The following is a 13,637-nucleotide window of genomic DNA, read 5'->3' as shown; positions in this document are numbered from 1 at the left end:
GTCGTTGTAGAGTAAAGGACCTTAAGAGGTCTCGAAGGAAGTCCCCGGGGGAAGTGCTGCTCACGGAATTCCGAGCCAGCAGGCAGCAAGTCAGCAAGCTGCCTCACAGCTCTCCACACAACCTCCTGCTTTAACAATAGTTACTTCCTGAGCATAGGAACCACACGAGGACTTTATCACTTACATCAATAGGTATAGTAGTGTAGGTTGGAAGATCATTATTATGTGTTAGCAGTGTTTGTGCTAAAGTAAAATAAAGGCACATAAACACAACCATCGGGCTTGGTGTCATCATTGACAGGCCACTACATAATTGGCGACGAAGAACGGGATCGGCCCAGCTGCACCATGATGTAAGGAGAAACGCCACCACCACCGTTCCTGCAAGTCCCTGGCAAGCCAGCGATTCTGTGGCTCCAATGGGAGCCTTTATTTCAAACCTATCTGGAAGCGATGGGTGGAACAGGCTATCCAGTGGCACGCAAGAAGGCCATGCTATTAAACACGCTGGCTGTTGAAGGACAAAGAACTTTTGCAGGCCTGAACCCAGAAACCCCGACAGGAGAAGGTGATGACGTCTATCAAGAAGCGAAAGGAGAATAGCCAAAAGATTCTCGTGTAAAGAAAATGTAGTGCTACACAGAATCAGATTCTATGGCAGGAAGCAAGAGCCCACAGAACCTGTGCACGACTACGTAGTACAGTTAAGAGAACTGGCGTTATGTGCATTTGGAGCAACATCAGAGGAAAGAATCTGCCACATGCTCATCGCACATATAAACAACAGAAAGGTACAAGACACATTTATTCTTGAAAAAGAAATTGGGTTAGATAAAGCAATCCAGATTGCAAGGGCGGTAGAAGGGACGTCCAGCAGGCGCAAAGAGTGGGGAATTGCTGCGCAATCACCCGAAATACAGTGGGTGCAATCCAGAGGCAGAAGGGACAGAGGACAACGCGAAGCCAGGGATGACGCAGCAGTGAAACGCAAACCATTGAAGTGCCACAGGTGCGCCAGCACAAGCCACTTAGGCAACAGCAGAGAATGCCCAGTAAGGAGTGAAGAATGTTCAAAATGCAGAAGGTATGGACACTTCGCATCAGTTTGCACGTGGAGAGCGAAGAAAACTGTGACAGCAATTCAGAGCGAAGAAAGCAGACCTGAGGCATACTCACATGAAGAAGCATGCACCACAGTTCTCATGGTGATTGGCGGCACGAGTCAGAGAGAAAAGCCCCACTAAACCATCATAGTCAATGGTCATGAAACAAGAGTGATGGCAGACTCGGGTTCCGACCTCACCATACTGCCCTTAAATTTGTACAAAAGCATGGTGGGAAGAAAAAGAGTAGAAGCCTACAAAACGAACGTCAGTCCCACAGTGTATCGAGGTGCCAGTATAAATCTTCTGGGGTATTTCAGAGCGACAGTAGAATTCAAGGACAGAGTAACCAGAACAAAAGTATATCTGGCAGAAAATGGACCACCAGTGTTAGGCTGGGATGACCAAGCAAAACTGCAAATCAGGCTCGACCCCAGCATGGAGGAACAGGTCCTGTCCATAAACAAAAATGGCGCCTCCATCAGCAAAGAAGAATTTCCGCAATTGTTTTCAGACACGCCCGGCCGCATCAAAAACTATGTGCACAGGATGAAACTGTAACAAGGAGGGGTACCAGTCAAGCATAGAGTGAGACCCGTGCCGGCAACGACGAGAGTTGCACTACAAGAAAAGCTCAACAAGATGCTGTCGGAAGGAACCATAGAGACGGTAGAGTCATCTGAATTGCTCAGCCCGGTGGTTCTTATAAAGGAACAGCATACCGGCAACCTGCGTATTTGCATCGACTTGCACAGCCTAAATCTGGAGGTGGTGGCGGACAGCTATCCATTACCCAGTATAAATGAACTGATCTTGCTCATTAAAGAGGCTAAAATATTCTCAAAATTAGACATGAGGGATGCCTACCACCAAATCACTTTACATCAAGAATCCAGACCCCTCACAGCGTTCATAACCCCATTTGGAACGTAACAAGTCACCAGAATTCCATTTGGGTTGTCCTCAGCGGCCTCTGCATTCCAGCGCATGATGGACTCTCTTGAAGAACCTTGGAAATGTTTCTTACTTCCAGGATGATATTTTAATATACACAGAAGATGCAGAGACACATGACATAGCTCTCTGCAAAGTGTTGGCAAAATTGCAGGAAGCAGGAGTGTGACTACATTACAACAAACGTGTACTGCAGGCAGATGTAAATACCTGGGCTATACCATATCCAAGGCAGGTATCAGTCCCTAGAAAGACTTACTGCAAGCAATCGTTAAGGCGCCTCCCCCAACCAGCAAAGAAAGCTGAAATCATTTTTGGGACTATCAAAATACTACGCAAAATGTGTACCGAACTTCTCAGAGACCACTGCTCCCATGAGAGAATTACTCAAGAAAGGTGCAGGGTACCACTGGGATACAGAACAAACCAGAGCATTTGAAGATGTCAAAAAAGGAATAATGCATGCGCCCTGCTTGCAACCTTTCAATCCCCAATGGAAGACCATGATTACCACAGATGCCAGTGTATACGGTATAGGAGCAACGCTCGCGCAAAAGAAGGGCGATGAAGAACACATTGTCGCCTTTGCATCTAAGGCCCCCTCACAATCAGAAAAAAATTACTCCACCATTTAAAAGGAGATGTTAGCATGTGCATGGGCCATGGATTACTTCCGAACATACATATGGGGTACAAAATTTCAGCTGGTTACTGATCACAAACCCCTAGTGTACCTATTGAGCCCGGGAGGAACCCACACAGTGACACCGCAGCTTGCTCGCATTGCCGCCAAGATGCAAGAATACACATACGAAATACAGCACATTGCGGGATGGAAAAATGCACAAGTGGACAGCATATCCAGACTTGTGCAGTGCAAAAATAAGGAAACCAGCTGTCTACAAGACATATGCATCATTGCGACACTCACAGACCTAAAGAGCAGGGAATTCCTCAAACTGAGCGAGCAACACTGGATAGAAGAAGCAGCCAAAGATGACACCACAACAAAAATCACAGAGTGGCTCAGAAAAGGGTGGCCCGATGAGAGGTCCATTCCAGAAGGGTTGCGTCCCTACTGAAAAGTGCCAGATGAAATATTTGAAAATGGAGGGATGCTCATGAGAGGCGACCAAGTGATTCCACCCATAGCCATGAGACAAACCATCATATGCAGAGCTCACGCCGGTCATCTTGGGAACAACATGACGAGAAGGAGAGTAAGGGAAGCGTATTGGTGGACAGGCACAGACTTGGAAATAAGGACCATGACAGAGAGGTGTCACAAGTGTGTGAATAGTGACAAAAGACTCAAAGTCAGGCAGGCGCCACTACAACCCACAAAAGTGCCCAAAGGAGTGTGGCAAAAATTGGGCTTGGACTTTATAGGCCCGCTGGAACTCATGGAGCATGAGAGCAAGTATGGCATAGTGCTGGTGGACTATTTATCGAAGTGGGTAGAGGTTGAATTTGTACCCAACATAACCACAACCAGAGTGATCCAGTTCCTTAAAAACATCTTTCAGAGGAAAGGATTACCCAGAGAACTAGTCACCGACAATGGAGTGCAACTCATATCCAGAGAGATGGACAGTTTCCTGAAGGAGAACAATATCAGGCAAATTAAAGCAGCTTTATATTACCCACAAGCAAATGGGTTGGTGAAACACACCAACAGATTAATTAAGGGAGCGCTGCAGTTGGCCACAGCAGCGAGACACAACCTGCTCTGTACAGTCAAGGAAGCCATAGCTGCGCATTGCCTCACCCCCAATGGGGTCATAAACATATCGCCATTCTACCTCCTTAGAGGCCACAGGGCAGCCTCTATCCTGGTCCTGCCATGGTTGGCAAGCGTGTGAAAGGGGGGACATGGAAGAATTGGTATGGCGAGTTAGGAAGAGCAAAGAAAACATGAAGAGTTATAGCGATGAAAGGAGAAAGCACAGTCCGAGAAGAAGATATCATAAAAAATAAAATGGTGCATAGAGATCCAATGACGGGATCCAAGTTCAGCAGACCGTTGAAAGTGGTGCAACGAGGGACAAACCATGTATGCACCCAAGATGGCAAGCAGTGGAATTTAGAAAGAGTAGCATTGTACGAAAGGGGGGCAGAAGTAGAACACAACTCCGAAACATTAGATCACAGAAGTCAAGAAGAGAGCCTGGCCAAAGAGAACCCGACCATAGGAGAACAGTCAGGACAGGCAGAGACGCAGTACATAGGGACACCCTCTCAAGTGGAAACCAGTCCCAGGAGGAATACGACGAGGCAAGAGAGGACCAGCGAAAGGGCTGCAATGCCACAAAAATAAAATCCATATAACGGCTGACCACAGAGAGAAAGAAGACGACAAGGCAAGTACACTGACTACGTGATGGAGTAGAGCCAACTTCGTCCAACAAAAGGAGTTATGTAGAGTAAAGGACCTTAAGAGGTCCCAAAGGAAGTCCCCGGGGGAAGTGCTGCTCACGGAATTCCAAGCCGCAGGCAGCAAGTCAGCAAGCTGCCTCACAGCTCTCCACACAACCTCCTGCTTTAACAATAGGGACTTTCTGAGCATACGAACCACAAGAGTACTTTATCACTTACAACAATAGATATAGTAGTGTATGTTGGAAGATCATTATTATGTGTTAACAGTGTTTGTACTCAAGTAAAATAAAGGCACATAAACACAACCATCGGGCTTGGTGTCATCATTGACAGGCCACTACAGTCGTTCAGATCAATTGCGCTGTACCCACTCATTTTTAACATCAAAGTCCATAAACATAAAATGGCCTACTAGCCTCTCATGTATCAATAATGACCAAAGTCTGCAATAGTTTAGTCGTCTATTCAGTACACCAGTTTATTCCCTATGATAGCCAATATGTGTTTCGAACATACACAGTCGTCCTCGGGACTGTGTTCACAAATTAATCATAACTGTCATAAAAATGTCATCACAAAAAAGTGAAAATATCACAATAAACAAGAAACATGTAACCAATGTACCATTGGTACATTAATATACCATTTTGTCAAAGGGAGGGGACACAAAGGCGAAAAGAAGAGAAAAGACAGAAGAAAAGAAAGAACATGTAATCTTGGCAGCACTTGTGAAACAATAGAGGAGATCTTGTGCCTATTTTTAAAGTGTTAGATGGCATGGCTGGCATAGCTGTCAATGGCAGAGAACAAGACTGGGTGTCAGAAGAAAGAGGTTTTGCCGGATGTGCATGGCAGTTATATCGCATGTGACCTGGGCAAGGGCCCAAGCGGATAGTGAGATAAACCCTTGAGGAAAAAAGATGGTGAAAAGACTACAGCTTTGTATGGTTGAAGTAGGAAAGGGACTATAGCAAACGTTTATTTCACTGATGGACACTAGAAAAAGACTGCACAGTGGGCTCACATGAATGCAAAGAATTTCAGGGTTGTCAAGGTGGGAAGACAAGGTGGTGTCATTTATCCCAGGCCTTGCAGTATTAACAGAGCCTTGCAATGTCTTCGGGACAACAGAGCAGTGTGAGGTTACTCGGAACACATGGCCGGTCTTAGGATCCATCAAGGGTGCCTAGATCTGCTTCACCGTGGTCTCCACTGCCACTTATTCGTTTGTTGGTTTCTTTGGTGTATCTTATGCGGTGCCTCCCTCTGGGCCATTCTCACCTACTTGCCATTAGACTGGGGTGCAGCCACATAACCTTGGACCAAGTTCTGGCATAAGCGGTCTCCTTTCCTTTTATAATGTGACAATTCATCTGCTCCATTGCCAAGCAAGTGCCTGATGTGTTTCAGGTTTTTCACTTTCTCGAAACTTAATTCACAGCATGGTTCCTTTCTTGCATTTTACATTCCACTTTGCAGAACAGCACAGATGCACTTCTAATGTTTTAATCCTCTTATTGAACTGTACAGTCTTTGGAAGGTATGTATTCTCGTTTGTGAAATTTCATCACTAAAGGTGAATTGTTCTTGTTCCTGTAACCTCTTATATTTCCTCAGGATTCCTTGTTCTTCTTCGCAGTGCAGCAGCTCCTGCTAGGAAGCTTTCCCCAGAGCAGATGTGCTGGAGAGTTTGGGGATTTTGTATTGTGATTGTTCTTTTAAAAGGCACTTAATACCGGAGGTTTCTAAGTGCAAGACCGGGATTCGAATCTGTGTTGCTATGCATTGTCTTGCTACCAAGACAAATGCGTGCTCCTGAGCTATCCTCCCTCCCCTCATTTGTGCACCCTGTGCCCCCGTGAGCCACATGAATGCTTCCACATTCTTTACCATCCCCTCCTTGCCCCCCAGTCCTCCCTCGATTCCACCCTCTGTCTGGCCACCAGGCCCGTGACTGGTGGATGCAATGGGTCAGCTGACCCAGGATTGTATCCTCTCATCAGTCCCTAGAGTATTCCTCATTCTTTTCCATACCGGAGCAGCTCCTGCTAGGAAGTGTTCCCCACAGCAGAATCACTGGTGAGCTTGGGGATGTGTGCTCCTCAATCGTGCACCCTGAGTCCCCATGAATCACACACATGCTTCTGCGTTCTTTACTGCCCCTTCTGTCCCTTCCCTTGATCTCACCTTCTGTTCGCCCACCAGGCTTCTGATTGGTGGATGCAATGGGTGGCAGATATAATTTTAAACATATCCCACAGGCAGTCTTGCCCACGCAGCCAGTGAAGGGCACAGGAAAAGGGTGCTTTCCCGAGGGTGCTTATCATCCCTGTTTGCCTGTTGAACCTGGTGCCCCAGCCTGCCACATACCGCTCTTGCCATCTGCAGCAACACCCATGTAAGAGACTGTTGGGACCGTTTTTTTGAAGTCCAACTAAGGGCTTAGCAAAACCATTCAACTGACACACTACAAGACTCCACTCTTAGTATAGGGCTGTAGCACCTGAGTATATGGTAGTGTAGACAGAGCAGCTAGACTTATTTTAGCAGGGAGAGAGGGCAGTAGGAAGTTACAAAGAACGTATCACATACCAAGGGTTCAACAGGAACACAACCAGAAGTATTATAAAAAACAAAGGTTTATTATAAATACAAGTTAGGTCACGATAAATCTTGGGGGATAAGTACCTGGTCATAGGATCATAAACACATTATAATAACACAACACAATGCTTGAAGGTACATAGACCAAAGCATAAACCTTGTTTAGAAAAATAACAGTATTTCTAGGCAAGTCAGACCTTATCAAACACATTTAGTGTAGGACACACCTATTCATGAGGAGTAAAACCATAAGTTACTTTCTGATTACTTTCAGTAATACAAAGGTAGTAGATCGTAGCAGTTGTGCAGTGACACTCAGTTAAGGAATCACTTATCACCATGCATGTGCTATGGTTGTTTCATTGGCAAAAAAAACACAATTACCTTGCGGCACACGTTGGCGCCACACCCTCATTCCTAAAATCCATTTTCTCTTTTAGTGAGATCATCAACAGGGAAATGGACTTCAGAAAGAATGGTACGGCACAAAGCCACACTGGAAGTGAATATATTTTTTATTGAACTCTCTTAGCACTATGCAGTTGCTAACGGTATTTCATTTGGGGAAAAAACACAGTTACCTTCTCGAATCGCACAATGGCCCCCTTTCAGAACTGATAAAACTTGGCAACAGCAATGCATCATGGGAGATATAACTAACGTTTTGGCAACAGGGACACCAGGCTCTATGCCAAATAAAAATAAATACTGGTTGGATTTTTACTTTGAACGCTTTGTGCCTGACTTGTTTCCTATTTGATGCAAATCTGTTAATTGGTTGGGCTGCGCATATGAGCAAATATTTGACATTTTCACGATGAGAAAATGAATGGAAAAGTGAAAAACACATCCTGTTTTACCCTTTACATCTTTTGAACCGTAACATGGATGTACACGAAACTTCCCATTCCTGGGAGGACCGAGCCCTTCTATAGGGATGAAAATCAATTTAGGTTTAAAAAGACCATGTAATGCCAACAGTAAGTTATCTTAACTCAAATGTATGTCCTGTGTGTCTATTGAAGTAATATTGATATCATACTCTAAATTATATAAACAGGAGAGTGCTTCAGCTTCCCTAATGCTGCAAATACTTTTCGTAGCACAGGGCAGGCAGATTGTTGTAGTCGGTTTATCTGAAAAATATTTACACAGATGTAACTTCCTGCGAAATTTGAAAATGTCTATTTGAATTTGCACCGGATCTAAATTGAAAGTTGATACAAAAGATAGACCCAGTTTCAAACGTTTAATAGCTTTATACAATATGGGAGTCTGTGACAAATTTATTACAGAAAAAGTCAAATCGTTATATCATTCACATTAGTGATCTTGTGATTATGGGTTTCAACAGATTGTAATTTCACTGGAAACCTCTCTCTCTCCCTTAGCCTCTTTCCCTGATTCTTCCTCCTGTCTCATCTCTTTGTCTGGCCACTGTTCTTCTGGTGTTCTCTTCCTGAATACATCACCCTAATTTTTTCTACAAAAACCTCTTAGTTGTAGCTCTATATATGCATGTATATGTATATATAGTGCATATATACCTATAGGATATATCGTACAAATAAAATGTAAGTTGTAGCAATGAGGTGAGGACATTTTGACTTGACCTAGTATTATAATTTCTTTTGCAACTATTGTTGAGCAATGAGTTAAGAAAGGCAGTTCAACTTTTTTGCTGTCAAATTATGTTGTATACAAATAGCTAGAAATTGGAAGAGACATAGTGGACCATCTGTATCACCCTGGCTTCAGGAACTGTGATTCCTTCCATGCATGAAAGCAGATGGGATTCCCAGGATCATTGGTCTCACTAAGCACTTACAATTTGAACTGGGCTTTCTTGGATAGCTAGCACTCAGGATGTGCGGAATGAGATATTCGTTTTGTACGATAGAATTAAAAAAGCAAGACAAATATACAATCACCCTTTGTAAATATCAGATTCAGGCACATCAAAATAAACATAAGTTATAAAACTATGTATTGCGCCATGTGATCTTTTTACAGTGTAAGACAGCATCTCAACCAATAGCCATTTACCAGTGCTGATATGTGGTGTGGTATACAAAACACACTGTTCCATCACGTGTACAGAAAAATCAAATTAGTTGTACATCAAACACGTTTTCACAATGCCCTTGACACATCGGGGGCCAAATTACAGAAACTTTGCACTGGTGCAACTGCAAAGTTGCAAAGTATTAGCACTAGGGCAACATTGTCCCTGTTTTTAAAAAACACTGGGACATATTAGAAAAGCATTGCACCATGACAAGTGCAGTTTGGCATGGTATAAGCAACAGGGCAAAATAGGCCCTGGTGCAAAAAAGACACATTTTTAATGTTTTTTTGCACTAGGGCAAAATTTGCCATGGGCAAAATATGCCCTAGTGCTAATACCGTTCTGTATTAGCACTTGGGCAAACTTTGGCCGGTTGCAAAAATGCAGTGAAAATGTATCTTTTTTACACTAGAGCAATGTTTGCCTGGGTGCTTATACCATGAAAAACTGCACTTACCTTGGTGCAATAGTTTTCTAATATGTGCCAATGTTTTTAGAACAAGGGTAAACTAGTGCTAATACTGTGCAACTTTGCACGTGCACCGGTGTAAGGTTTCTATCTGGTTATACATTTTTATACTCTTTATATATTTTTTATTAACACAGTACACATGAACACATGACACCAATGTAGCAAGAGCATAGAAAAACATCTTTGGCCAAATAATTCTTGCTATTTCCAGAATATTTTCTAAATAGTCTGCAAACCACTGTTTCCTACTCCAAACTGAGTTCCATGAAGAAAAAAAGAAATCGGGCCGGGCCGAGCAAAGAAAGGGGCAGGTTACAAAAGAGAAGAAAGAAAGAAAATGGTACAGAAAGCATATTTACCCATGTAATAGTTAGATCGGCAGTCTCTTGGGCATAACTATCAAGAAATGCAAACCAAAGTTTATCAAGTGCGACGTGAAGCCTTCGTGGCGATTTTGGCGTGTTATTAAGAATTGAAATAAATAAATAAATAAAAAAGTTTGTGCATATATCCTTTTCATTTTTAAACTGCACATTTTTAAAAGGGGAATCATACTGAAATCAGTCAAGCAGTCATCCAGAAGGCTTTGAGTTATTAGAGGACACTGGTTAGGTAACGTGGGGGTATCAGGAGTTTTGCTTTGGAGTGCTGGCAAATGGAAATAAGGTCCTCCTGAAGAGTTGGAAGAGTAAACAAGGGCCTTATAAGGAAGACTGCTTAACTGACTTAAGTACTCTTGCCTCTTGCGTTGGAAGTTCTACTGTTTACAACACGCAAGTCAAATACATGCTCCTTACCCGTGTCTTGTATGAAAGCCAGCCTAATGGACACCCGCCTATGGGCGCAGGACTTGTTGGAGCAACGGTTGAATTAATAGAACTGTTGTGCCTTTTACAAATAAATGGATTCTCATGTCCACAATTCAAATCGTTCCAAAACCCTGCAAAGAATGCAAACATTTAAAATATGTCACATCATGGAGCATGTTAGTCAATTAACCCTGATTTTTCTTAAGTTTTCTCTTTGACTCAATACCTCTTTGAATTCTTCCCATTTAAAAAACCGTTGCCCATATGTGAAAGGATATTATCACTCAGAGGCTAGAACTTAATACTTCAGATGTTTCATTTACACATGAGCAAAATTCACTTAACTCACAGAAATACCATCGCTCAAACTTCTCGGAAGCTTTACCGAGGATCATCATTGTTTACTTTTGTGTATTGGCCCCATTGCATTTACGTTTGGCATTCTAAGATTCAGGAAAGCTCTGATCTGTTTCTCTGGGACATTTGGTAACTCCAGACTGTAGTCAGCGGGACAACAATTTTCCAAATGCTGTGCAATCATTTCTGACCAGCCTTGTTATGCCAATAGAATATTTTGAAGCTATATCCTCCTACTATTACATCACGGCAGTGAACTATATAAGTTTTGATGTCCCACTGCTGTGACATCATAGCTAAGTAATCAAACATTTGCTACTCCTGTGTGCAAAACCATCGGAAAGCTGAAAAGACTCATTGTCCTTTCCTACTTGTCACATTGCATTTCTCAGACAGTACCAGGGCTGCAAGAATATTGACTATTAAAGAGCCATGATTCCTGCCTTGCCAAACACATAAGCGCTTTGAAGCACTTCACCTGTGTATAAGCGCTATATAAATAAACAATACATAAATAAACATGCCTGCTGATTAGGTGTGTAAAATTATGGAAGCTACGGATCTGTAAAAGTGACATCCTTGTGGCTCCTACACTTTCAGGAATCGGGCTCTAATGACTACGGAACACAGAGGGAGGTTAGGTGGGACGAAAAATTCAAGGTTTTTTTCTTTTTGTAAGGGTGCAAGCACGTGGGAGGTTTGTAGGATGTCAAGTACTGTTTTGGTTTGGGGGCAAACAGGAGTGAGGTGTGTGATGGGGATATTATTATCCTCTCCTACACCCCGTAATGTTGATCTATGGGAACAGTTAGGCGGTGGAAAAGGGACACAGTATAGGTTGGAGGCATACACAATATAAGATTCTAGATGGACACTTATCAAATAATAGATGCATATCACCTTGGGGTTGCAAGAGATTCATTGTCTATCCTGGGAGCCAATGAAGAGAAATTTAAAAAAGTATCAATGTGCTTGAATTTTCACAAATCAGTGATAAACGGGATAGCAGAATACAGAACAGATATTAGGGGTGCTAATTAGGAGTCTGGCAGATCTTAGATGAGGTTGCAAGAATATGAGGGAGTTATAAAAGACAATGGGCCTCATTAGGACTCCGGCGCTAAACCATGGTGCTATTAGCACCATGGTCCATGCCGGAGTCCGCCATGGCGGAATGGGGAATTAGCACCCCATTCCGAGGTTGGTGGGGTGGTAATTCCCCATGCCGCCATGGCCCTTCCCCATTCCCATTTTTGCCCCATAGGGCTCAATGGGAATGGGGAAGGCGCTAATTACGGTACCGCAAATTGCGGTGCCGTAATTAGCACCAAGGTCCCTTTGCGGGTCCCTACTTAAAACCAGCCGTTAAGGTCGGGTCCCGCAAAAGGACCCCGTAATTAGGCGCTACGTATTTAACGGCGCTGCAGCCTTTTACGGCGCCGTTAAACACTTAGCGCCTGGGTCATAATGAGGCCCAATCTCCCAATGAAGTGACAACTAAAAAACAAGACCGGACTACGCGAGAAATATGAGATTTGAGGTTCAAGTTTGAATCAAGAGTAAAATCCAAGGATTTTACATAGGACATCGGGGTTGAAGCAATATCTTAAGAAAAAGCAAATACCTTGTGAACCTGTGCACAGACAGAAAAAGAAGAAGTAGTGGAAGAAGAAGCAGAAGTAGAAAAAGAAGTAGAAAAAGATGAAGTAGAAGAAGAAGAAGAAGAAGAAGAAGAAGAAGAAGAAGAAGAAGAAGAAGAAGAAGAAGAAGAAGAAGAAGAAGAAGAAACCAAGAGTAACTCTGTTTTTAAAAGGGAACTGTGGGGTCGGACCTGAGTCTTAGAGAGCAGTGTGGAGCAGTAACTCTTTCATTTCCACTGTGCCTGGAAAGTGGACGTGGAGCCTTTTGACAAAACCCAAGGTGCTCTGCGGAGCGGACGCGCAGTAGGACCTGAGTCTTAGAGATCAGTGTGGAGCAGGAACTCTTTCATTTTCACTGTGCCTGGAAAGTGGAGGTGGAGCCTTTTTGACAAAACCCAAGGTCCTCCGCGGAGCGGACGTGGAGTCGGACCTGAGTCTTAGAGAGTCTTTGGGAGTCCTGGGAGCAAGTGATTGACGGCTGAAGATCGAAGAGTGATGCAGCATCAAGCCCGCCCACGGGCGGCATCGGAATCTGCAGTGAAAAGACACAGCCTGTGATGCGGCACTTATTGAAAATGCAAATCATAGCTCTTTTAACAATTCAAGTGCACTCTCAACGAGCCACATTACAACCTGTGCCCCCATAATGGTCCGAGAACCCTTAGTCCAAGCCCCTGACACTTGTTCCCAACGAGGCTCCCAACGAGGCTCAAACGATCAACCCAAAGTAGCATCAGATGATTGCGAGTATCAGGAGTGCCCTGCCCTGGCGTCCGGCAGCTCTGTTCGTTCAGACAAAATGCGCTTACCATGTGATGTGATGGCCGCGCTTGGTGGGAGTCGTCCCATCTTTGCAGGCCTTCGTGCAGAGGGCTCATTCTGGGCAGTGTTTGTGTGTGCCGGCAACTGGTGGAGTGGTGTGCGCATGGGGTCTGCCAGATGGGCTCCTGCACCCCCATCTGAAGCTGTGGACACAGACTCTGTGTTGCCTCAGTGTCAGTGTGCGCTCGCCTCTCCATGCGGGCGGGGTCACTCGAGGAGCAGAGATTGCTCTGAGGTCTTTGAGTGCCCGTCTGGGGGGAAGGACAGAGCGTCTCAGATGAGTGCCTGCTAAAAGGAGCGAGTCTTGAACATTCATGACGTTATGATACATGAGCACATAAATTCCAGTGGCTATGCTGAAGTGGTAGATGGAAACACTGCTAAGACTGGGGGCACTAGTGACTTCAATATGCAATCTAATACTTCTAT

At 44.0% G+C, this 13,637-nt stretch overlaps 1 protein-coding gene across 1 annotated transcript in view; it reads right to left on the bottom strand.

Moving 5' to 3' along the window:
- Positions 1–13,637, bottom strand: part of LOC138569908 (macrophage mannose receptor 1-like) — a 745,141-nt gene that overhangs the window by 192,227 nt on the left and 539,277 nt on the right. The window contains exon 20 of the mRNA XM_069648337.1: positions 10,378–10,520. Coding sequence (XP_069504438.1) covers positions 10,378–10,520 — 143 coding nt within the window. The remainder of the gene's footprint in view (positions 1–10,377; positions 10,521–13,637) is intronic.

Source organism: Ambystoma mexicanum, chromosome 2q, assembly GCF_040938575.1.
Source record: "Ambystoma mexicanum isolate Mex_15411 chromosome 2q, UKY_AmexF1_1, whole genome shotgun sequence".
In the NCBI taxonomy this organism is placed as follows: Eukaryota; Metazoa; Chordata; class Amphibia; order Caudata; family Ambystomatidae; genus Ambystoma; species Ambystoma mexicanum.
Note: the sequence above shows the minus strand (reverse complement) of the source record. Positions and strands in the feature narration are given on the sequence as shown.